Consider the following 25,419-nt stretch of genomic DNA (forward strand, 5'->3'; position numbering starts at 1 on the left):
TAATTTTTTTTTCATATGAACACTATATTATGTGCAATGTGTTATATTGCAATTCATTTTTTGCAATGGTCATTGTAACAGAATTTAGTCCTGTTATGCTTTTTTGGTTATTTTTGTTTTTCTTAGCTGGTAGTGGATTTTTTATTTCCTTCCCAGTTTCAGAATGCCCACCACAGTCCCGCTATAAGTGGCTGATCACCGCCATTACTAGTAGAAAAAAAAAATTCCAGTATATATACCACCATTTGTAAACGCTATAACTTTCACATAAACCAATTAATTTACACGTTTTGGGTTTTTTTTTTTTTAGCAAAGACATGGAGCAGAATACATATTGGCCAAAATTTATGACAAAATTAGATTTTTACTGGACATGTTTAATAGCAAAAAAAGTAAAAAATATTGTTTTTATTTTCAAAATTGGCGGTCTTTTTTTGTTTATACCGCAAAAAATAAAAACGCACAGGCGATCAAATACCATCAAACAAAAGCTTTATTTCTGGGGAAAAAAAGATGTAAATTTCATTTGGGTGCAACATTGCATGACCACGCAATTGTCAGTTAAAATGTAGCAAAAAATGACCTGCTCAGGAAGGGGGGTAAATCCTCTGGAGGGCAAGGGGTTAATGCATTCTATGCATTAAGGTAAAAAAAAAACCTGTGCCGGGGATCCCCCCCTTGTACCTTCCTGAGCCCCTTTGCAATCCAGCACTGTGCATGAGAGCAGTGGCTCTCCCGGCTCTGTCCATTCTCACAGAGTGGATCCATAGCCAATGGATCCCGTGTTGTCAATCAAACTCTGAAAAGGAAGCAGGGGGTGGGGCACGAAAGCAAGCTTGCACTAGTTTCCCCATAGGAAGCCGCTTCCTTATGGAGGCACTGGCTCAAGAGGAGGAGCCAGGAGTGCAGGCGAGGGACCCAAGAAGAGAAGGATCGGAACTGCTGTAGGGTTGCATAGAGCATGTAAGGATGACATGTTTGCTTTACCCCCCTTCCTGACCAAACCATTTTTTACGTTATGGCGTTGCGTTACTTTAACAATTGCGCGGTCATGCAACGCTGCTACGTCCTTTTTTTCTCACATATTGAGCTTTCTTTCGGTGGTATTTGATCGCCTGTGCATTTTTTATGCTATAAAAAAAATTTTTTTGAGAAAAAAAAACTATTTTTGACTTTTTGCTATTAAACATGTCCAGTAAAAAAATTAAAATAATCAAATTTCATCAAATTTAAGCCAAAATGTATTCTGCTCCATGTCTTTGCTAAAAACAAATCCCAAAAATGTGTAAATGAATTGGTTTATGTAAAAGTTATAGCGTCTACAAATGGCGGTATAGATACTGGAATTATTTATTTCTTTACTAGTAATGGCAGTGATCAGCGACTTATAGCGGGACTGCAGCAGACATTCTGACACGGGGGGAACTGACTTGGTGTCACTGACATCCCTAGTGACACCAATACAATGATCAGTGCTAATAAAAAGCACTTACACTGTACTAATGGCTCTGGGCAGGAAGGGGTTAACATGAGGGGCGATCAAAGGGTTAACTGTGTGCAGGGAATGTTTTACATAGGGGGCGGTGTGTTGGTGCTTCGCTGTAAGGACACTGCTCTGGATGGCTGTGGTGTGCCCGAGCTGACAAGGAAGGAGGACTGTTAGTAAACAAAACAGTCCTCCTCCCTGTCGGTGTTCGTCGGAAATCACCGGGCGCCGGCGAGTAATTACCGTCCGGAACCCAGTGATTGACAGCCGCAAATGGCGACGCATGCCTGATGAAGGGGTCCTGTGAGACTGCAAAACGTTGCCTTGCTGTAACTATGTGATCGTTTATTGAAACTTTTGGCCCCATATTGGTGATCCTCGGTGTGCTGGTGACATTCTCCCTTGCTGATTCTGTTCGACTCCAGCCGACAGTCGCTGCAGCACCCACTTATACACACAGCTATTTATAACACAGGAACGTGTGCCACATGCGCGCCCCCTATCTGGCCATGTGAAATCACACATATATATATATGTGACTTTGCATGTGATTTTGCACACCCGTGCTGCCCTGTAGCAGTATTTCTGCTATAGGGCGGACGGGATGCGGTTTTATTTAAAAAAAGCTGAATGTTTACAAAATAAAAAAAATGTAAAAAATAAAAAAAATTAAAAAAATACCAAAATCAAGGTTTGATCTAGGTCAGTGCCAGGGTCAGTGTTTGGGTCAAAGTCAGAGACAGTATTTTTTGGGGCAGGATTTTTTTTTCTTTCAATTTTCAAATTAGTGTCAGTGTGCTTTAGGTACGATTAAAAAAAAAAAAAGCAAAATGCACACTATTGATTCTGGGCTGTACTACGGGTACAAACAACTAACATACACAAATATGGTATCTCTGCGATCGTCAGAAGCAGGAGAATATATTTTGGGTTGTTCTTTGGTGGTAGGTTATGGTAGTAGCAAGAAATATACAGCTAAATTAAAAAAAAGATTTTTTTGTTCTTACTACTTTGGATCAGTTTTCCTTGATAACTGAAAAAAAAAAAAATCAGGAAATATCCATTACCATTTACCAGCACAAGAAAGCCCAATTTATCCTGAAAAGGTATAATCCACTTGGATGTACGAAGTAGCTGCAAGATGATGTATGGTTTTACTAAGAAATGTCAAAGTTGCAAAATTGTGCTTAGGCATTAACATTTGTTTTACCGTTAGGCGGGAAGGGGTTAATAACACTTTAATGACTTAAAATGGTTATGGAATTACAGTAAGCCAGTGAGTGCTTTGCTTGCAGGCGTTGGTGGGCATGTTTAAATATTACACAGGACATCTGAAAATATTGCATACAAGTCACAAAAGGAACAGATCTACAAATGTTTTCATGGGCACGGAGAGCTGACTTCTTCTGAAGACTCTTCCAAGATGGGAATGTGACTATGACTTCACCCTTGCATGAGTTTTTTGGTGCTTGGAAAGAGTCGACTTCCATAAAAAACTTTTCCCACATTCAGAACATGGGTACGGCTTATCGCTGGTGTGGCTTTTTTGATGTCTGTTAAAAGTAATTTTGTCAATAAATTCTTTCCCACATTCCGAACACGAATACGGCTTCTCCCCAGTGTGAACTCTTTCATGTTTGATCAGAGATGGTTTTAAAGAAAAACATTTCCCGCACTCTGAACATGAAAACGGCTTCTCTCCCGTGTGGGATCTTTGATGTTTAGCAAAATCGGCTTTCTGTATAAAACTTTTCCCGCATTCGGAACACGAGTATGGTCTTTCCCCGGTGTGAATCATCCGGTGTCTGCTAAGTCTGTCTCTTCTAGAGAAACTTTTCCCACACTCAGGACATGAGAATGGCTTCTCCCCTGTGTGAGATCTGAAATGTTTAACAAAATCGGATTTCTGCATAAAACACTTCCCACATTCGGGACACGGGAATGGCCTTTCCCCTGTGTGACTCATCTGGTGTCTAATAAGTCTTTCTTTTATAAGAAAAGATTTTCCACATTCTACACAGGGGTACGGCTTGTCCCCCGAGTGATATTTTTCGTGATTGATAAGAGTGGATTTCTGTAAAAACCGTTTCCCACACTGAGCACATGAAAAGGGCTTAACAACAACATGGCTTTTTTGGTGTCGCTGAAGAAGATATTTATCTACGTAACACTTTCCGCAATCTTTGCACGCATATGGCTTCTCCCCCGTGTGAGCTCTCTGATGGATAAGAAGGCGTGATTTAGCAGAGAAACATTTCCCGCACTCCGAACAGGGATATGGTTTCTCTCCAGTGTGAGTTCTCTGGTGTACCCGCAGACGAGACTTAACAGAAAAACATTTCCCGCACTCCGAACACGATAACGGCTTCCCCTCTGTAGAAGATTTTTGTTGCGTAAGACATAACTCTTGTTCGGGATCCAGCTTCTCCCCAGCATGAACTTTTGCATGCTTGACGAGCCCTGATTTCCAACAAAACCTTTTCCCGCATCTTAAACACGAATATGGCGTCTCTCCCGTGTGAGCCCTCAGGTGAACGACAAGACGGGATTTAAAAGGAAAGCGTTTCCCGCATTCCGAACATGAAAAACGCATTTCTACCGTTTGAGATTTTTGATGCTTATCAACTGATGGTTTTTGTGCAACAGATGTCTCCTGTCCAGAATTCGGCTTCTCCTCCGAGTGAGCTTTTCCATGTTTGAGAAGTGTTGCTTTCCATCGAAAACATTTCCCACATTCAGAACATGCATACGGCTTCTCCCCCATGTGCGTTCTCTGGTGTGCAACGAGACGTGATTTGAAAAAAAAACTTCTCCCGCACTCCGGACAGGAATGGGACCCCGCTCCTACATGAGATCTTCGGTGTGAGATGAAGTTTGCTCTCCGGTTGAAAGATTCTCCGCATTTCGAACATGAAAACTGCTTTCTGGGCGCGTGAGTCCTCTCGTGGATAAGAAGATTCCATTTTTCCCGAAAGTGCCTTCCGCATTCCGAACAGGAATACGGCTTGTCTCCGGTATGAACTTTCTTATGCCTAGCAAGAGTGGATTTAATCGCAAAACGCCTTCCGCACTTAGAACACGGATATGGCTTCTCCCCGGTGTGGGTTCTGCGATGTGCGATAAGGTCTTGGCTCTGAGCAAAGCATCTCCCACATTCAGGACAGGAATACGGCTTCTCCCCCGTGTGAGTCCTCAGGTGTCTAATAAGGTAGGCTCTCCGGGAAAAACATTTAGCACACTCCGAACAAGAGTAGGGCTGTGTGTGAGTTCTTTGTGAGGTGGATTCAAAAGATGAGGATGCTTCACCCCCTAGAAATGAAAAAAAGATATTTGTCAGGATAATTCTATATACTTGGGCAGCACAGTGGCTAAATGGTTAGCGACATTTTGGAAAAAAGAGAATGGAGCTTTTTAACCACCTCCCATTGTATATAAACAGCCGGACGGTGGCAGTGCAGGGTTGGGTGGCTGTTTATAAACAGCCTCCCCGCCCCCTGCTTGTGCGTGCTCCCTGGGAGCGCGCAACACCGCAATCTGGTGCCTGCTGTGTCCTCCGGACACAGTGGAACACCGATCGTCATACGGGACCTATGTGCGAGGTCCCGATCATGTGATCACTGATTTGCCAATCAGTGATCACATGCAGAGTAGTAAGCAAGATGTCACTTCTGACATTGCTTACTATGTGTGAAATCTGTGAATGATCACAGAGATCACATGGTACAGGGCTATTCTCAACAGCCTTGTACCATGTGACAAGCTGTGACCAATCACAGCTCACACAGTAGTTCTCAATGGCTGCAAGAATGCAGCCAGAGAGAAGGAGAAATGATTGCTTTTACAGCCTTCATGGGTGTAAAAGCAATCAGTGTAAAAGAAAAAAAATGTTCATCACCCCCCACAAGTAGTACAGTGTCACCAAGGTGACACTGTACTGCTAGGGTGACAGTATGTAAAAAAAAATATATATATATATAAAAAAATTAAATAAAAATGTAAAAACAAAATGTTTAAAAATTATAATTTTTGGTTAGAAACTAATTTGGGTTATTTATTTATTTTTTTACTAAAAAGGTAACGGAATACATTTTGACCAAGATTTATGAAATATTATTTATTTGCAAAATTTTATAAGAAAAACACTTTTTTTCAAAATTGGACTTTTTCATTTACATAGCAAAAAAAAATCCCAGTGGTGAATAAAAACCACCAAAATAAAGTTTTATCTTCCTCAAAAAATGCTAAAAAATTCATATGGGTACAGTGTTGCATGACCGCGCAATTGTTCTTCAAAGTGTGATAGCACTGAAAGCTGAAAATTGGCCTGGACAGGAAGGGGGTGAAAGTGTCCGGACTTGAAGTGGTTAATACAGGACTCCCTTTCAAATCCCTAACCACTTAGGTAGGCGTATACGAAATGCAGCCCCAGCACCATCATCCCAGAGGAGTGGACCATCCAATGTTCTCCACATCAGAGGATTTGCAGGAAGATGTGGCTAAATGGTTAGCACTTTCGCCCATGGCAGTACTAGGGCTCTTGGTTCGAATCCCAACCATGGCACCACCTGCATGGAGTTTGCATGTTCTCCTTGTGCCTGCGTGGGTTTCCTCCGGGAACTCCGGTTTCCTCCCACACCCCAAAGACATGCTGGTAGGTGAACTGGCTCCTGTCTAAATGGGCCCTAGTATGTTTATGTATGAATGTGAGTTAGGGACCTTAGATCGTCAGCCCCTTGAGGGTTAGGGACCTTAGATCGTACGCCCCTTGAGGGTTAAGGACCTTAGATCGTACGCCCCTTGAGGGTTAAGGACCTTAGATCGTACTCCCCTTGAGGGTTAGGGACCTTAGATCGTACGCCCCTTGAGGGTTAGGGACCTTAGATCGTACGCCCCTTGAGGGTTAAGGACCTTAGATCGTACTCCCCTTGAGGGTTAGGGACCTTAGATCGTACGCCCCTTGAGGGTTAGGGACCTTAGATCGTACGCTCCTTGAGGTTTAGGGACCTTAGATTGTACGCCCCCTGAGGGTTATGGACTAATGTAAATGTACAATATATATGTAAAGTGCTGTGTAAATTGACAGCACTATAAAAGTACCTGAAATAAACTCTACACAGAGAAATCCAAAGTGCGGTGGTTAGGGGGGAAATAACTGGAACCATTTTTTTGTGGCTATCACTGCATCAGCTGAAGCACATGTTGGCTTTCAGCCGTTTCAGTGAGGGCCACAAAAGATTGGCTTCAGCTATTTTGTAAAGCGCTGCGCAAACTGTTGGTGCTATATAAATCCTGTATAATAATAATCATTTCCTCACTTGCTGCACTGATCACCCACCTTTTCCACACGATCCCCCTTGTTGGGGGGGGGGACTTAAGGGGCGAAAAGACAGCCCTGCTCATGGGGCCCCCTACCGGCTCCCAGGCCCTCAGGCAGTGCCCAAGTGCCACCCTACCCACAGACTATCATTAGTGTTTAAATATGTACATCTGGGTAAATGCAAAGCAAATTGATTCTATGCATCTCTGCAATACATGCACATTTCCCCATGCTTCAACCATTTTAAAATGCTGCAGGTACAGAAAAATGTATGTCGATCTGCCAGAAATCCAGTAAGCTCTTAACGTCCTGTTTTGGCTGACAACACACTGCTTCTGCTGCTTTGAAATGTCATGTGGTGTTGTCAGCCATGCCCTCTAAACTACAGAACATTACCTATTAACATATCTTTTGTTTCCAAGGGTGGGAGAGGTCTGAGGTGTGAATTGGTCATTAACATTTATTTTGTTTCCAAAGGTGGGAAAGGTCTGAGGTGTGTGTCAGGAATGGGTTCACCACTGGTGGTGGGACTCACCTGCCGTGTGGGCTGCAGTACCAGGGCTGGCCAGCAGGTGCTCTCAGCAGCCAGAAGCTCACTCCTGCAATCAAGCCATCACCTGGGGCCGATTGCAGGAGGTGTATTAAAGGAATGGCCAGGCCTGCTGTCAGGGCCTTGCTGTATTGTTCCCATGAGCCCCTGTACCTGCATCCTGTCTGCTTCCTGCCTTATCCTGACTCTGCTTGATCCTGACTGTGCTTGAACTCTGCCTGCACCGACCTCAGCTACTCCTGACCAATCTTCTGCCTACTCCTTGTACCTTGTCTGCCCGTTAGCTACCGACCCGGCCCGCCTGACTACATTGTGCTCCATATATATATATACATATATATATATATATATATCAGTTTAGGTTTGGGTTTGTTTCACCTTGTTGTATGTATTTGTGTTAGCTTTGGGTTTGGTTTGTTGCACTCCGTTTATGTTTGTGTTGTCCTTAATAAATTATCTTGTTTACACGCTATACTTGAACTCTGTGTTTCCCTGTGTCGGTCCACACACTTCTGGTCATTCCCAGAGACAGTGTGAATGGTCATTAACATATCTTTTGTTTCCAAGGGTGGGAGAGGTCTGAGGTGTGAATGGACATTAACATATCTTTTGTTTCCAAGGGTGGGAGAGGTCCGAGGTGTGAATGGTCATTAACATATCTTTTGTTTCCAAGGGTGGGAGAGGTCTGAGGTGTGAATGGTCATTAACATATCTTTTGTTTCCAAGGGTGGGAGAGGTATGAGGTGTGAATTGCTCATTAACATATCTTTTGTTTCCAAGGGTGGGAGAGGTCTGAGGTGTGAATGGTCATTAACATATCTTTTGTTTCCAAGGGTGGGAGAGGTCTGAGGTGTGAATTGGTCATTCCAATGTGTGACAAGCTTGGTAGGAACATCCTGTGTTCAGTGTTTTGTCCATTTGAGTACCTTGAAAGCGCTTTGAATGCATTTTTCATGATGAAAAAAGACTCTGGACAGTATGGGGAACTGAAAGAGTTAAAAAAAAATTCTGACGCAAACGCTTATAAACACAATTTGCCGCGTTTACAAGCGTTTTGCGTTTGAAATGCTGATAAAATCAACTGCTGAATGCAAGTCTTCTGCGTTCAAAAGAATAACTGTAAACTCAAATGCTTGTAAACGACTGTAAACGAAGATGTGTACATGGACACATAGGAAAACATTAGGGAGAGTTCAGGGGCTGCTGAAACAAACGCTGAACAGCTTTAAAATGTGAGTTTATCAGCTGCAGTGTACATGAGCCCTAATTCTGTGAGCTATAGTGAAGAATAAAAAAAGCACCATTGCATTTGTAAATTGGCACTGACATACATTGCGAAAAAAATTTGTAAACCGAGGCATTATTTTCAATGGATCTTCATTCGTAAGCCGGAAATTTGCGTTAACCGAGGCGTTCGTAAACGGAGGTACGCCTGTACATCGCTTAAGGTTCGAAAACTACACTTCTGTGCTGTGCGGACCGTTACCAGTGCTGCCAAACAGAATCTAATAGAGGTCAACAGCTCCTGACTCCCCCATTGAGAACATACTGTCTCCCCAATACTGTCTGGTGGCAGAGGAAGGGAAAACCAATAGATTGTTGCAGACCAGATTTTTTTTCTTCTGAACAAAGAGAATCTGGGGCTCTTTTCTGGATACTCACCCATGCTGGTCTGTGGAGAAACGTCTTCCTCCTTATACGACTCATCACCACAAACAGATGTTTCTTCTTCATCATCTTCTTCTTTCACTTCAACTTTAATCAGATTATCTTCCTGAAATGACATATAATACCAAACCCGATCTTATCGTTCTGTGTGCTTACATAAGAATAGGCTTCATTTCATTCTTCCTGGGGCACTATTCCTCCCACTAATACCAACGATGGGGCACTATTCCTCCCACTAATACCAACGATGGGGCACTATGCCTTCCACTGATACCAATGATGGGGCACTATTCCTTCCACTGATACCAATGATGGGGCACTATTCCTTCCACTGATACCAATGATGGGGCACTATGCCTTCCACTGATACAAATGATGGAGCACTATTCCTTCCACTGATACCAATGATGGGGCACTATTCCTTCCACTGATACCAATGATGGGGCACTATTCCTCCCACTGACACCAATGGTGGAGTACTATTCCTCCCACTGATATCAATGATGGGACACTATTCCTCCCACTAATACCAACGATGGGGCACTATTCCTTCCACTGATACCAATGATGGGACACTATTCCTCCACTGATACCAATGATGGGGCACTATTCCTCCCACTGATACCAATGATGGGGCACTATTCCTCCCACTGACACCAATGATGGGGCACTATTCCTCCCACTGACACCAATGATGGGGCACTATTCCTCCCACTGACACCAATGATGGGGCACTATTCCTCCCACTGATACCAATGATGGGGCACTATTCCTCCCACTGACACCAATGATGGGGCACTATTCCTCCCACTGATACCAATGATGGGGCACTATTCCTCCCACTGACACCAATGATGGGGCACTATTCCTCCCACTGATACCAATGATGGGGCACTATTCCTCCCACTGACACCAACGATGGGGCACTATTCCTCCCACTGACACCAATGATGGGGCACTATTCCTCCCACTGATACCAACAATGGGGCACTATTCCTCCCACTGATACCAACGATGGGGCACTATTCCTCCCACTGACACCAACGATGGGGCACTATTCCTCCCACTGATACCAACGATGGGGCACTATTCCTCCCACTGATACCAATGATGGGGCACTATTCCTCGCCCTGATACCAATGATGGGCACTATTCCTCTCACTGACACCAATGATGGGGCACTATTCCTCCCACTGACACCAATGATGGGGCACTATTCCTCCCACTGATACCAATGATAGGGCACTATTCCTCCCACTGACACCAATGATGGAGTACAATTCCTCCCACTGATATCAATGATGGGGCACTATTCCTCCCACTGACACCAATGATGGAGTACTATTCCTCCCACTGATATCAATAATGGGGCACTATTCCTCCCACTGACACCAATGATGGGGCACTATTCCTCCCACTGATACCAATGATGGGGCACTATTCCTCCCACTGACACCAATGATGGAGTACTATTCCTCCCACTGATATCAATGATGGGGCACTATTCCTCCCACTGACACCAATGATGGGGCACTATTCCTCCCACTGATACCAATGATGGGGCACTATTCCTCCCACTGATACCAATGATGGGGCACTATTCCTCCCACTGATACCAATGATGGGGCACTATTCCTCCCACTGACACCAATGATGGGGCACTATTCCTCCCACTGATACCAATGATGGGGCACTATTCCTCCCACTAATACCAATGATGGGGCACTATTCCTCCCACTAATACCAATGATGGGACACTATTCCTCACACTGATACCAATGATGGGGCACTATTCCTCCCACTGACACTAATGATGGGGCACTATTCCTCCCACTAATACCAGTGATGGGGCACTATTCCTCCCACTGATACCAATGATGAGGCACTATTCCTCCCACTGACACCAATGATGGGGCACTATTCCTCCCACTGATACCAATGATGGGGCACTATTCCTCCCACTAATACCAATGATGGGGCACTATTCCTCCCACTGATAACAATGATGGGGCACTATTCCTCCCACTAATACCAATGATGGGGCACTATTCCTCCCACTAATACCAATGATGGGACACTATTCCTCACACTGATACCAATGATGGGGCACTATTCCTCCCACTGACACTAATGATGGGGCACTATTCCTCCCACTAATACCAGTGATGGGGCACTATTCCTCCCACTGACACCAATGATGGGACACTATTCCTCCCACTGACACCAACAATAAGGTGCTATTTCTTCCACTGATTCCAATGATAGAGTACTGTTCCTCCCAGTAATACCAATGATGGAGCACTATTCCTCCTCCTACTGACCACAGGACCTATGTAACTGACTACCAGCCCTGTGGCAAAGTTTATTCTCAATGACGCTGGGCACGGGACATTTTCTACCCCCACTGGCCACAATCCAGCCCCCCTAAAGTCTGAAGGACAGTAAATTGGCCCTTTGTTTGTAAAATGTGGAGACCCCTGGTTTAAACTCTAATGAAGTGTGTGTCTTTTTAACCACTGAAACCTGCTGGCTTTTTATTCTTAGCATTTTATAAAAAAAAAAATACCACAGGACCCAAAATTCCTCCTGAACAGCCATTTTTTAAGCCTTTTGTGTTTCAAAGCTGCCCGGCTGAAGCCATATTGCATGATAAGGGCTCGTTCACACATGCTTTAGTCCCTGAAGAGCAATCCACATTTGGATTGCTCGTCAGAGAGCATTTAACAGTTGGCAAGGAGGTGTTGTATCACCTCCTCACTGCCTGCTTTAAATCGATATTAAACCTTTGTTTTTTGTTTTTTTATTAAAATAACAAACATGTTAGACTTCACAGAGCAGCCCCAATCTGCTCTTCTGGGGTCCCCCACCAGTGCTCCAGGCCCCTTCTTTCTGGACGGTGCCCCCATGAAAAGCCACTTTCCATGGGGGCACCAATGTAGGCTCGCTCCTGAGCCACCCTGTCTACATCCATTGACACAGAGTGGGTGGCTTGGCCCCACACTCTGCTCACGTGCAACAGCATTTGACTGACAGCAGTGGGAGCCAATAGCTCCCACTGCTATCAATTTGCCCAATGAGGAGGGAGACAGCGGCTATTGCTGCTGCTCTTGTGCACATCGCTGGATCGGGCCCAGGTAATAAAAGGGGGTGGGGGAAGCAGCACAGAAGGTGTTTCACCTTAATGCATAGAATGCATTAAGGTGAAAAACTTTAAAGCTTTAGAGCCACTTTAACTCCTTGATTGCCGCACTATTGCACACAGTTGCAGGGCGTTTAACCACTTCCAGTCCGGACACTTTCCCCCCCTCCCTGTCCAGGCCAATTTTCATCTTTCAGCGCTATCACACTTTGAATGACAATTGCGCGGTCATGCAACACTGTACCCAGATGAATTTTTTAGCATTTTTTTGAGAGAGATAAAGCTTTATTTTGGTGGTATTTATTCACCACTGGGATTTTTAATTTTTTTGATATATAAACGAAAATGTCCAAAAATTTTGAAAAAAAGTGTTTTTCTTAAAAGATTTTGCAAATAAATAATATTTCATCATAAATCTTGGCCAAAATTTATTCCGTTATCTTTTTAGTAAAAAAAAAATAACCCAAATTAGTTTATAACCAAAAATTATAATTTTTAAACTTTTTTTACATTTTTATTTTTTTTTTATATTATTATTTATGGGGTTTTTTTTGTTTTGTTTTTTACATACTGTCACCCTAGCAGTACAGTGTCACTATAGTGACACTGTACTACTTGTGGGGGGTGATGAAGATTTTTTTTTTTTTTTTTTACACTGATAGCTTTTACACCCATAAAGGCTGTAAAATCAGTCATTTCTCCTTCTGTCTGGCTGCATTCCTGCAGCCATTGAGAACTACTGTGTGAGCTGTGATTGGTCACAGCTTGTCACATGGTACAAGGCTGTTGTGAATAGCCTTGTACCATGTGACCTCTGTGATCATTCACAGATTTCACATGTAGTAAGCAATGATGTCAGAAGTGAGATCTTGCTTACTACTCTGCATGTGATCACTGTTTGGCCAATTAACATGATCGGGACCTCGCACAGAGGTCCCGTACAGCGATCGGTGTTCCACTGTGTCCGGAGGACACAGCAGACACCGGATCGCGGTGCTGCGCGCTCCCAGGGAGCGCACACAAGCAGGGGGTGGGGAGGCCATTTATAAACATTCTCCCGCCCCTGCACTGCCACCGCCTGACCGTTTATATAGAACGGCTTGACGGGAGGTGGTTAAAGAGCACCAGGGGGTATAATTCTTGCCGTGGCCATGAAGCACAGCACTGTGGCTGCAACATGTGTGCACCCCTGACTGCTGACTATGCAGCTAAAAGGGGAGTGGTTAGAGGGGCAGTAAAAACAATTAATATTACTATTATTATTATTATTATACAGGATTTATATAGCACCAACAGTTTGCTCAGCACAAAGCTCAACTGCAGAGTTTTACCACCCTCAACTGCTAGTGTGAACAAGCCCTGACACAAACTCTGCTCCACTTCTGAAAATGAACAAATGCTGGACCCAGTGCCACTCATCACAGCTTTCAAGGGTGCAATGACAGGCCATGAAGGGTATACAATGTCTGGTAACAGTGGATGCAATCTGTAGCTGTGCTGCTTTAAAACACACATCTGTCCAGAACTAAGATGCACCTTACATGCATTACATTGGAACAAATGTAAAAAATCATACCAAAAGCTTTGCAAAATACACAAATAAAAATAGAAGTCCGTCTCAAAGTGATCACATTATATTCCAATTCTGGATAAAGTAGGGGGGGCTTACATCTCCTGTCAAGTTTATATTGATACCTATGACCACCATTATGAAGGCTGCTTTTCCTTTCTTCTTCACATGTTGTCACCAGGACAGGAAGTTAAAGGAAACTTGCCAAATGGGGACACAACAGCAGCAAAAACACTTTGTGACCATTGTCAGCTTTTTATCCGATAAGGACCGGGAGGAAGATCAGATTCTAGATTTCTACTGCAACTTGGCATTTTTGAAGCTCGTTCTGAGGGAGGTAGACGATTCCTTGAATGGAGGAGAGGTATAGAGTCCAAACACACAGGATCTTCAGGACTACAAGCCAAGCATCTACAGTGGTGAGGTGTCTGACATACTCTGCACTTTCAACCAATATCTGTTGTATTTGATAAGAACCTGAATTTGAAGTACCTGATCGCTGTGTGGAGTTGTGGGATGTTCCGGTGTGGAATCTTGGGAATTAGGAGGACTCGGGCATCGATCGGGTGTATTCGTGTCATAGGATCCATCTGTAGGAAACACACATATTGTCATGGAAGTGAAAAGTGAGATTTGCTACCTTTAAGAATGGAACTTTAACCCTGAGGTCCCCAAACATTTTGGCACCAGGGAATGATTGCCACTGGTCCCTGCCACCAGATGCAGCATGTCACTTGTCACTGGTCCCTGTCACCAGATGCAGCATGTCACTTGTCACTGGTCCCTGTCACCAGATGCAGCATGTCACTTGTCACTGTCACCAGATGCAGCATGTCACTGGTCCCTGTCACCAGATGCAGCATGTCACTTGTCACTGGTCCCTGTCACCAGATGCAGCATGTCACTTGTCACTGTCACCAGATGCAGCATGTCACTGGTCCCTGTCACCAGATGCAGCATGTCACTTGTCACTGGTCCCTGTCACCAGATGCAGCATGTCACTTGTCACTGTCACCAGATGCAGCATGTCACTGGTCCCTGTCACCAGATGCAGCATGTCACTTGTCACTGGTCCCTGTCACCAGATGCAGCATGTCACTTGTCACTGTCACCAGATGCAGCATGTCACTGGTCCCTGTCACCAGATGCAGCATGTCACTTGTCACTGGTCCCTGTCATTATATGCAGCATGTCACTTGTCACTGTCACCAGATGCAGCATGTCACTTGTCACTGTCACCAGATGCAGCATGTCACTGGTCCCTGTCACCAGATGTAGCATGTCACTTGTCACTGGTCCCTGCCACCAGATGCAGCTTGTCGCTAGCCTGCCACCACAGCGCCAGATGCAGCTTCCCACTGTAACCTGCCACTGCAGCACTAGAGGAGCTTACCTCATTTCCTGGCTGCAGGACATCCAGCATCATCTAAACCTTTCTTTCCCTGCCTGACTGTCCCTGTCCAGTCCTTTCATTCATTGGTTTTCAGTTGTTCCATTCAGTCACGGGGCTCTGCATGACATGTGGCATCACCTAGGACAGTCTGCATGCCAATGTAGTTTTTGCCTAGGAATGCCCACTCCTCCAGGCTGTCACCCACTGTAAAACATGTTGATATTTGCATAACCCCAAAAGCCCGCCCACTGCTAGTCACATGGCTGAGGGGTCTTGAGAGGAGAACTGAGGCAGGGTGCCGTAATGCTTTCTGGCACCCATGAACAACACGCTGTTGGTCCCTGCTACCTGTCTGCATTACATAGAGAAGCACAGAGACCCAGTGATCATCAAAATAAGTTATGTCAAGATAATAGAAAGGTTTTATCTAAAATGATTATTAGCATGTTGATGAGGAAGGAGGGAGGAACCAGGGAAGACTGCTTCCAAGACTGGCCCCTAGAAGACATTCTTTGATGACGAAACACGTCTGATGTCATCACGCTGTCGGCCATCCTGGAAGCGGTCTTTTTGAATGCTTTTAATTGTTCTACAGCCTGTAAGTAGGATTTTACTTGCTCAAATAAAGGATTTTGATTTGATACGTATTACACTATGAGAGGCATGTTTTTTCTTTCATGATATTATTTGGCACCGTTTTGGAGTTCACATTTGGGTTTGGAAGATCCCTGTTCTGGGCATGGCATGGAGAACCTGCTAATAGCTTACATTGCAATGTTGGTTGAGACCCCCTATAATTAAGGGGTCTCTATTTCTGCTAAGCCTCCATTTAACTACTTGGTGGTGGTGTACACGTTGGTGAGTATCTGAAGGAAGACTACTCATATTGCACCTACAGCATTGATACACAGCGTTGTCACGGATTGTGGACTTCCATCTTCACACGAACTTTATTATATGTTTATATGGACAAATATGTCACTGTTTTATTGATTTGATCACATTTCACAGTTTTGAGTGTCTTCATATATATGAATATGATTAGTGAAATTTACACAATACTATTTTATTTGTTTTTATTGTTTTTGATCTCTTTTCATAGGTATGAGGGTCTTCATAGTGCATATGCATGTTGTATGAAATTTATTGTTTCACAGCGCAATATTTTATTTAATGAGGCTTTTTGAAAAGAGAGGATATCCTCTTTAATATTTGCCGCTTTGTGGAATAAGGTGATTGGAGACTTGCGCAGTTTGATCCTGTTTACCTATAGCTTAGGCTAGCCCAGGGGTCTGCAACCTTTAAGACATAAAGAGCCACTTGGACCCGTTTCCAAGAGGGAAAAAAAGACTGGGAGCCGCAAAACCATTGCAACATTTAAAACAAATCCGACACTGCATATATTGCAAAAAGCGCTCTGGTCATGAAGGGGGTTTAAGGGCCCAGTAAGCAAAGGGTTAATCAGGGCCACAGTGTATCGTCATAATCACAATCATAGCCTTAGGTCAGTGGTGGGCAATCTTTTTTTTCAACTGAGCCAAATCTCGCCAAAACCACGATTGAAATTTATTTTGAGAGCCACATTTTTAAAACTGAAAATACATCCCCCATATAGTAATTCATCCCCCATAGTAATTCATCCCCCATATAGTAATTCATCCCCCATATAGTAATTCATCCCCCACATAGTAATTCATCCCCCACATAGTAATTCATCCCCCATAGTAATTCATCCCCCATATAGTAATTCATCCCCCACATAGTAATTCATCCCCCATAGTAATTCATCCCCCATATAGTAATTCATCCCCCATATAGTAATTCATCCCCCATATAGTAATTCATCCCCCATATAGTAATTCATCCCCCATATAGTAATTCATCCCCCATATAGTAATTCATCCCCCATAGTAATTAATCCCCCATATAGTAATTCATCCCCCATAGTAATTCATCCCCCGTATAGTAATTCATCCCCCATATAGTAATTCATCCCCCATATAGTAATTCATCCCCCATATAGTAATTCATCCCCCATAGTAATTCATCCCCCATATAGTAATTCATCCCCCATATAGTACTTCATCCCCCCTATAGTAATTCATTCCCCATAGTAATTCATCCCCCATATAGTAATTCATCCCCCATATAGTAATTCATCCCCCATAGTAATTCATCCCCCCTATAGTAATTCATCCCCCATAGTAATTCATCCCCCATATAGTAATTCATCCCCCCTATAGTAATTCATTCCCCATATTGTATCAATTCACTTACCTTTGCTCCGCGCGTTCCTCTCGCCGTGTTCCCGCGCCGTTCCGGTCTTCAGGGCGGACTGTGAGAGGAGAGGAGTTCGTCACGCTGCCCCGCCTACATCGTGACAGCCATTGTTTGCCACGCTCCGCGGGCCGGATTAAAAGGTCCGCCGGGCCGTAGTTTGCCCATTGCTGGGCTAGCTGCAGAGTCCTGACTTTTGGGGCGGCCGCCCGAGAGGAGGGAGGGGAGCGGGCGCCCGGCACACAGAAGACCCTATTGCCTGTCACCTGGTGGGCAGTGTGCTCCGGAGCCGCAGCCAAGGTGAAAAAGAGCCGCATGCGGCTCTGGAGCCGCGGGTTGCCGACACCCGGGCTAGCCATACACGTGTAGATTTTCAGATGAGAATATATATACAAAAAGTCATAAGAAAATTCTTTGAACATTCGATGAATGGATGAATGTTGTTCGAAAATTGTCTTTTGCTTTTGGCATTCGTTTTTAAAAAGGAATTTCATTTCTGAACGATAACCACATACACTGGCCGAAAATTTGTTTGATCTAGAAAAGTTTTCCTTCCTGCCCCTTCGAATATTCCCGTCACTGCTGTCGAAAATGAACATCGATTTGACCCCACTAACGATTAGAAAATCAAATGAATATTCTTGAAACAAAAATCTATACGTGTATAGTCAGCTTTAGAGAAGGGGTCAGCAACCCGGAGATTGCAATTTACCAGTAGATCGCGGCCAAGTGACTGAGATCGCGGTCTGGGCTTGGTGACCCGCCACCCCAGAGCATCAAACAGAGTGCAACGCAGAGGGACTACTTATAAAGTTGGAGCTGTAGTAGGGAGCACAAGTCACATACGTCGATCCCTCCTATGTAGTGCCGGCTCCTGTCCCATGTGGAGTGATACCAACTGCCCTCCACCTCTTATCCCGGCTAGTGGTCTCCAGAGTGGTGCCAGCAGCAGGAAAGAAGAGATCTTCAGGTCAGTGAGAAGCGATACACTGGGCAGAATAGTATAGGGCTGCTTTCACATTGATGTGCTGCGGTTTACCCACACCGCGGGTGCAGTGTAATGTACCTGCAGCTTTCCAGCGGGTTTGCTGCGCTTAGTCATAGACTCCTATTATATCCTGCAGGTTTGGTGCACCTTCTGAATGCAGGTGTTTTGGTGTGCTTGCAGAAGGTGCACACCTGCAGGATATAATAGAAGTTTATGACAAATTGCAGCTAACCCAGGAAAGTTGCAGACGCACTGCGCTACACCCGCGATGCAGGTAAAACGCAGCACATCAGTGTGAAAGCAGCCTTATAGGGGGCTAAGAATAGTAAGTGTTCATTTACATTTGCAGTTTGGGGGGGGGGGGGGGGTAAAACTCCATAGTTAAAACATGTTTTTACCACCCCAAATGCACCCCCCTTTAGCTGCAGTTGATAGGGGTTTAAACATGTCACAGACGCAGCAGGAATTACACTCCCTGTCATGGTTGGTGGGTGTAGCACTTGCCAAGCATGACCCATTCAAGTGACTGAGGCCGTTCTGCGAGTGCCCTGCAACCTTGTGCAGTACAGCAAACAAGGGGTTAAATCAGGCAGTGTTGTGTTGCTTCCCTACCACCTGCTTTAACCCCTTGGACCCCACAGAAGCATGCAGTTGCAGGACGCTCCATTTACTTAAATGGGATGCGATTGGCAGGAGCACCCACCAAAAAAAGCAGGGGGGTTAAACTCCTGCTGCGGCATGTGTACATCTGTGGCTGCTGCCTCAGCAGCTAAAGGGGGTAGGGACTGGGGATGTTAAATCCGTGACTCAACTTCAGGGCTTTAACACCCCCCAACTTTACATGTGAACAAGCCCTAAGGGTGCCTCTGCCAAATGCAACTAGGGGCTCATTCACAAGTGCTGCTCCTCTGAAAAGTGATCCAAATGTGTTTGACAGTTGGTGAGCAGGAGATAGGTTGCTTCTTCACCACCTGATTTAAACCCATGATTGCACGTGATTGCAACATGGTAGTATGGAAATTAGGTTTATCTCAGGTGTGAGGAGGCAACACTGGAGAACACTGTACCTGGTGTTCTTTGACTTCTCCTATGTTATTCAGGTAGATCTCCACCTCTTTACCCTAGGTTCACATATATGCGGCTGTGAGGGCCACGTTTTGCGCGGGCACAAGAGCCCATTCATTTGAATGGAGTCCCGTGCCCCATGACACGCAGGGAAGACGTCCCTGCACTTCTTCTGAAAACGCAGCCCACACGGGAACCTCGGTTCCCAGTACGGCTGCGTTTTCCAGTGCAGGCAGTGTGCCATTAGAACTCTGTGCGGGTGGTGCAGCTGCATGGATTTTCGTGTAGATTCGCAGCCGCACCACCTGCAAAGATGTGAACCTAGAATAAAGGTTGCCTACCCCTGGCATAGAGACCTGAAACAGGCCTATCTGCTTAGAGGCTCCGTACACCAGAGGGATCACTAATATCTGCATTCATTGCATGGGATATCCACAAGGATGACTTTGACAGTTCCCACCCTAGGACCGCCCTCTAATGTGTTTCACTCAATAGGGCTTATGGGGGCCATAGACGGGTTGAAAATTGGCCGATTTTTCGGCCAAAAAAAAAAGAAGAACTGCCCAAGCAGGCTCGCTCCTGAGCCACTGCTCTGTGTGTCCATTCACACACGGAGTCCGGCTTGGCCCTGCCTCCACTCTCTCCTCATTGGCTCACTGGCTGTGATTGATGGTTGGCTCCTGCTGCTGTCTCAGCCAGTGAGGAGAAAAAGACCCTGGAGAGCTGATGCTCTCGTGCACATCGCTGGATCGAGATGGGGCTCAGGTAAGTAATAGGGGGAGCTGGTGCACACAGAAAGTACTTCACCTTCATGTATAGAAAAATACCTAGAGCCTTTACAACTGCTCTAACTCGCTGACTCCTCTGACAGAGGAGGGGGGAGAGAACAGATTTCTGTAGTGACTGAACAAGAAGGATCTGGGACTCTTCTCTGGATTTATTGTTTATTACTCACCTGAGCTGATCTCTGGAGGGATTTCATCCTCCTCTTTACATGGATCATCACCCATCATATAGGTCTCTTCTTCCTCTTCAACTTTCACCACAACCAGGCCAAAATTCTTAATAAGACACAACAAATCAGTAAAATCGAATGTATACAATGGATATAAAAAGTCTACACACCCGTTAAAATGTCAGTTTTCTGTGATATAAAGAAAATGAGACAAAGATAAATCATTTCAGAACTTTTTCTGCCTTTATTGTAACCTATAAACTGTACAACTCAGTTGAACAACAAACTGAAATCTTTTAGGTGGAGTGAAGTAAAATAAAAAACTAAAATAATATGGTTGCATAAGTGTGCACACCCTTAAACTAATACTTTGTTGAAGCACCTTTTAATTTTATTCCAGCACTCAGTCTTTTTGGGTATGAGTCTATCAGCATGGCACGTCCTGACTTTCATCTTCTTCTGGTGAAGCCATTCCTTTGCTGATTTGGAGGGATGCTTTGGGTCGTTGTCATGCTGAAAGATGAAGTTCCTCTTCATGTTCAGCTTTCTAGCAGAAGCCTAAAGGTTTTGTGCCAATATTCACCGGTATTTGGAACTGTTCATAATTCCCTCTACCTTGACTAAGGGCCCAGTTCCAGCTGAAGAAAAACAGCCCCAAAGCATGATGCTGCCACCACCATGCTCCACAGTGGGTATGGTGTTCTTTTGGTGATGTGCCGTGTTGTTTTTGCGCCAAACATATCTTTTGGAATTATGGCCAAAAGGTTCAACCTTGGTTTCATCAGACCAGAACACATTTTCCCACATGCTTTTGGGAGACTTCAGATGTGTTTTTGTAAAATTTAGCCGGGCTTGGATGTTTTTCTTCGTAAGAAAAGGATTCCGTCTTGCCACTCTACCCCATAGCCCAGACATATGAAGAATACAGGAGATTGTTGTCACATGGACCACACAGCCAGTACTTGCCAGATATTCCTGCAGATCCTTTAATGTTGCTGTAGGCCTCTTGGCAGCCTCCCAGACCAGTTTTCTTCTTGTCTTTTCATCAATTTTGGGGGGACGTCCAGTTCTTGGTGATGTTACTGTTGTGCCATATTTTCTCGACTTGATGATGACTGTCTTCACTGTGTTCAATGGTATATCTAATGCCTTGGAAATTATTTTGTACCCTTCTCCTGACTGATACCTTTTAACAATGAGATCCCTTTGATGCTTTTGAAGCTTTCTGCGCACCATGGCTTTTGCTGTAGGATGTGACTAAGAAAATGTCAGGAAAGACCTACTAGAACAGCTGAACTTTATTTGGGGTTAATTTAGAAGCACTTTAAATGGTGGCGGATGTGTACTGACTCCTATTTAACATGATTTTGAAAGTAATTGCTTAATTCTAAACACAGTTACATCCCCAGTTCTAAGAGGGTGTGCACACTTCTGCAACCACATTTTAATTCTTTATGTTCACTTCCCCCCGTAAAAGATTTCAGTTTGTTTTTCAACTGAGTTGTACAGTTATAGGTCATATTAATGGTGCAAAAAATTCTGAAATGATTTATCTTTGTCTAATTTTTTTACATCACAGAAACCTGACATTTTAACAGGGGTGTGTAGACTTTTTATATCCACTGTAACTGAAAGTACGAGAAGAATTTTATTTGTTTTGTGCGACTACCTGTTCCTCCTGATCGTCCTGTGTGGAGTCCCAGGAATCCAAAAGATGGGGACATCTCTCTGGGGAATTTCTGTTACTGGATCCATCTATAGGAAACACACACACTGACTGAATACATTGATTCTATGCTTTTATATCAGAGGATGGGTGTATCTAGATCAGGGTTCCTCTAGAGGTAGCTAGGGATTCCTTGAACAATTGCTGGCTCTCAGATAAGTTCCCACTGACACCATTGATCTTTTTCGCTATCTGTAAGGAAGTAATTCTTCCCAATGACCATCACACTAATGTATGATGGGTTGTAGATCAGTTATAGATATAGTAATTATCAGGGGTTCCCTGAGCCCCAAAACTACTTCAAGGGTTCCTCTGTATTGTAAAGGTTGAGAAAGGCTGATCTAGTTGGATCCTCAATCCTTTTCTCTCCTTTACAATAAATGAAAGTCTCCTCCTACCTGGTGATGTGAGGGGTGGCCGGTTCTCCATCATGATGTCCTCATACAGATCCTTGTGTCCTTCTATATACTCCCACTCCTCTATTTCTATGTCTTTATATCAGAGGATGTGTGTATCTAGGTGGATCCTCAATACAAGAAATGAAAGTCTCCTCTTACCCGGTGATGTGAGGGGCAGCCGGTTCTCCATCATGACGTCCTTCTACAGGTCCTTGTGTCCTTCCATATACACCCACTCCTCTGGTGTGTTTAGATCTGAAGGATTGATCCAAAAATTCACAAGAATATAATCAAATCTTCTCAAATTTATACCAAGACAGTATTGATCCCCGTCCAACCCCACCATTAATCAACATGAATAATATTGTACAATGATTTACACAAATCTGCACGTCAGACCTGAAAAAATGACAACTGTGGAGGAACAATAGAATGGTCCAGAGCATGGGGTTAAAACAGGTGGTATAGAGGTGACATAATGCCTCCTCACAACCTGTCAAATGTACTTCGAAAAGGGAACTACAATGGGTTGCAGTAGACGGGGTTTACCCTTCTGCGGTAATGTGTGTTATGTTAAGGCAGCAAATACATTTTAACCAGTTTCCGACCACGATATTGCCAAAAGACAGCTACAGCGCAGTCAGAGAGTTCTTGGAAGGAGTCCATGGATGTCCTCCCAGAAACCACCCCCCCACCCCGCGCGCCCCCTGGGACGTGCATTGCTCGCGATTTGTGATCGCTGTGTCCTTCTGACACAGCTGATCACATGACTAAGGAACGGGACAATTACAGACGCTTTAACCATGTGAGCTGCTGTGTCCAATCACAGGGTAAATAGGAAATGCTGGTTATCAGCAATCCTCTCTTCATACTTGACAATGCAACAGGAGAGGAGAGCCGGTAAGCATCATTTCGAAGGGGGACATCTACACTGATCATCAGGCCACTGATCATCACTGTCCTGGTGATCTGTGTAGCCCATCAGTGCGGCCAATAGTGCCCATCAGTGCCCATGGGTGCTGGAAATCAGTGCGCATCAGCTGAATCAGTGCCCACCAGTTGAATCAGTGACCATCAGTGCTGCCCAACAGTGCCCCTTATCAATGCCCATCAGTGCCACGTAACACTGCCCATCAGTGCTGCCTAACAGTGCCCATGAGTGCTACCTATCAGTGCCCATCAGTGCCACCTAACAGTTCCCATCAGTGCCCCATATCAGTGAAGCCTGTCAGTACCCATCAGTGACTCCTCATCAGTGCAGCCTATCAGTACCCATCAGTGACTCCTCATCAGTGCCACATATCAGTACCCATCAGTGACTCCTCATCAGTGCCACATATCAGTGCAGCCTATCAGTACCCATCAGTGACTCCTCATCAGTGCAGCCTATCAGTACCCATCAGTGGTTCCTCATCAGTACCACATATCAGTGTCCATCAGTGAAGGAGACAAATCATTTATTTATAAAACTTTATAACAGAAACTAAGAAAAACGTAGTTTTTTTTCAAAATTTTTGGTCTTTTTTTGCTTGTTTAGCAAAAAAAGAAAAAAACCCCAGTGGTGAATAAATACCACCAAAAGAAAGCTCTATTTGTCTAAAAAAAACCAAAAAGATTAAAATTTAGCTTGGTTACTGTGTTGCATAACCGCGCAATCATCATTCAAAGTATGACAGCGCTGAAAGCTGAAAATTGGTCTGGGCAGGAAGGGGGTAAAAGTGCCCGGTAGGCGAGGGGTTAAATAGGCCGCCAACGCACCTCTGTGCAACAAAAACAGCAGTTGACCCTTTTTATGAGAACGCAAAGCACTGTGCAATTTGGTGCATTAAGGCGCAGGTGCGTCGCCTGCCTTAGTGCGTTGGGGCGCCATTTAAAATGAATAATACTGACACGCTCCATTTCAAGTAATGTGCATTACGGAAATGGGTGCTTTATCGCACCCATCACAGATGTGAAGCCAGCCATTGTGGCTTTCTGTAGAATACCCTACCTCCAGCCCCACCAGAGCCCCCCCATCTAATCTTCTCCACATCAAAGGACTTGCAGGAAGATGAGGATGTGTGGAGGTGACATGATCCCTCCATCCAGTCCACACAGTGTTGGGACCCCCTTCTCTCATAATAAGAAGATTATTATTATTACCTCCTCCTCACTGGGCTCACACTCTCCAGCCTCACAGCCCCTCCAGGAAATTTATTTTAGCTAGAAAAATTCCTGTCTCAAGGTTTTCCGGGCTCCAGCAAAATGGCCGACGCCTTCCCTGTACCAGGGACACTTCTTCCCCTCACATTATAGCAGGTCGCCATCTAGTGGCGACTCAAGCTGCAAACAGTTCTCTGGCACAGTCAGGGCTCTATGTTGCCCAATCACCCAGTTTTGTACATGACCTCCTGAAGATTGACCCCCCTTCCTGACCAGGCCATTCCTTGCTATAAGGCGCTGCTTTACTCTAACCGAAAATTGCGCAGTCATGCAATGCTGCACAAAAATGAGATTTTTATAATTTTTTTCCCGCACAAATAGAGCTTTCTTGTGGCGGTATTTCATCACCGCAGGGTTTTTAATTTTTGCGCTATAGACAAAAAAAAGATCAACAACTGAAAAAAACAAAACCATATTTTTAATTTGTGCTATAAACCATATCCAATAAAAAGATTTTTAAAAATCACATTTTTTATTAAATTTAGGCCAATATGTATTCTGCGACACTTTTTTGGTTAACCACTTCACAACCGCGCTATAGCCGAAAGAAGGCTACGGTGTGGTCGCCCAGTTCTGGGAGGGGGTCATATGACGTCCTCCCAGAACGCACCCCCTGAGAGCCCCCAGCAGCGCACACGCAGCACTGTTCATGATCGTTGTGTCCTACGAATGATGAGGTAACAGG

General features: G+C 44.5%; 1 protein-coding gene across 1 annotated transcript in view; it reads right to left on the reverse strand.

Annotated features, from left to right (window-relative positions):
• Nucleotides 1-2,708: 2,708 nt before the first annotated feature.
• Nucleotides 2,709-25,419, reverse strand: part of LOC149466131 (uncharacterized) — a 104,725-nt gene continuing 82,014 nt past the window's right edge. Inside the window, exons 19-23 of the mRNA XM_089672699.1 lie at nt 22,078-22,163; nt 20,409-20,514; nt 14,223-14,320; nt 9,016-9,127; nt 2,709-4,795 (exon numbers count right to left, since the gene is read on the reverse strand). Coding sequence (XP_089528825.1) covers nt 2,922-4,795; nt 9,016-9,127; nt 14,223-14,320; nt 20,409-20,514; nt 22,078-22,163 — 2,276 coding nt within the window. The 3' untranslated portion in view covers nt 2,709-2,921. The remainder of the gene's footprint in view (nt 4,796-9,015; nt 9,128-14,222; nt 14,321-20,408; nt 20,515-22,077; nt 22,164-25,419) is intronic.

Source organism: Staurois parvus, unplaced genomic scaffold, assembly GCF_062004578.1.
Source record: "Staurois parvus isolate SC_StPar_1 unplaced genomic scaffold, SC_StPar_1.0 ptg000132l, whole genome shotgun sequence".
NCBI lineage: Eukaryota > Metazoa > Chordata > Amphibia > Anura > Ranidae > Staurois > Staurois parvus.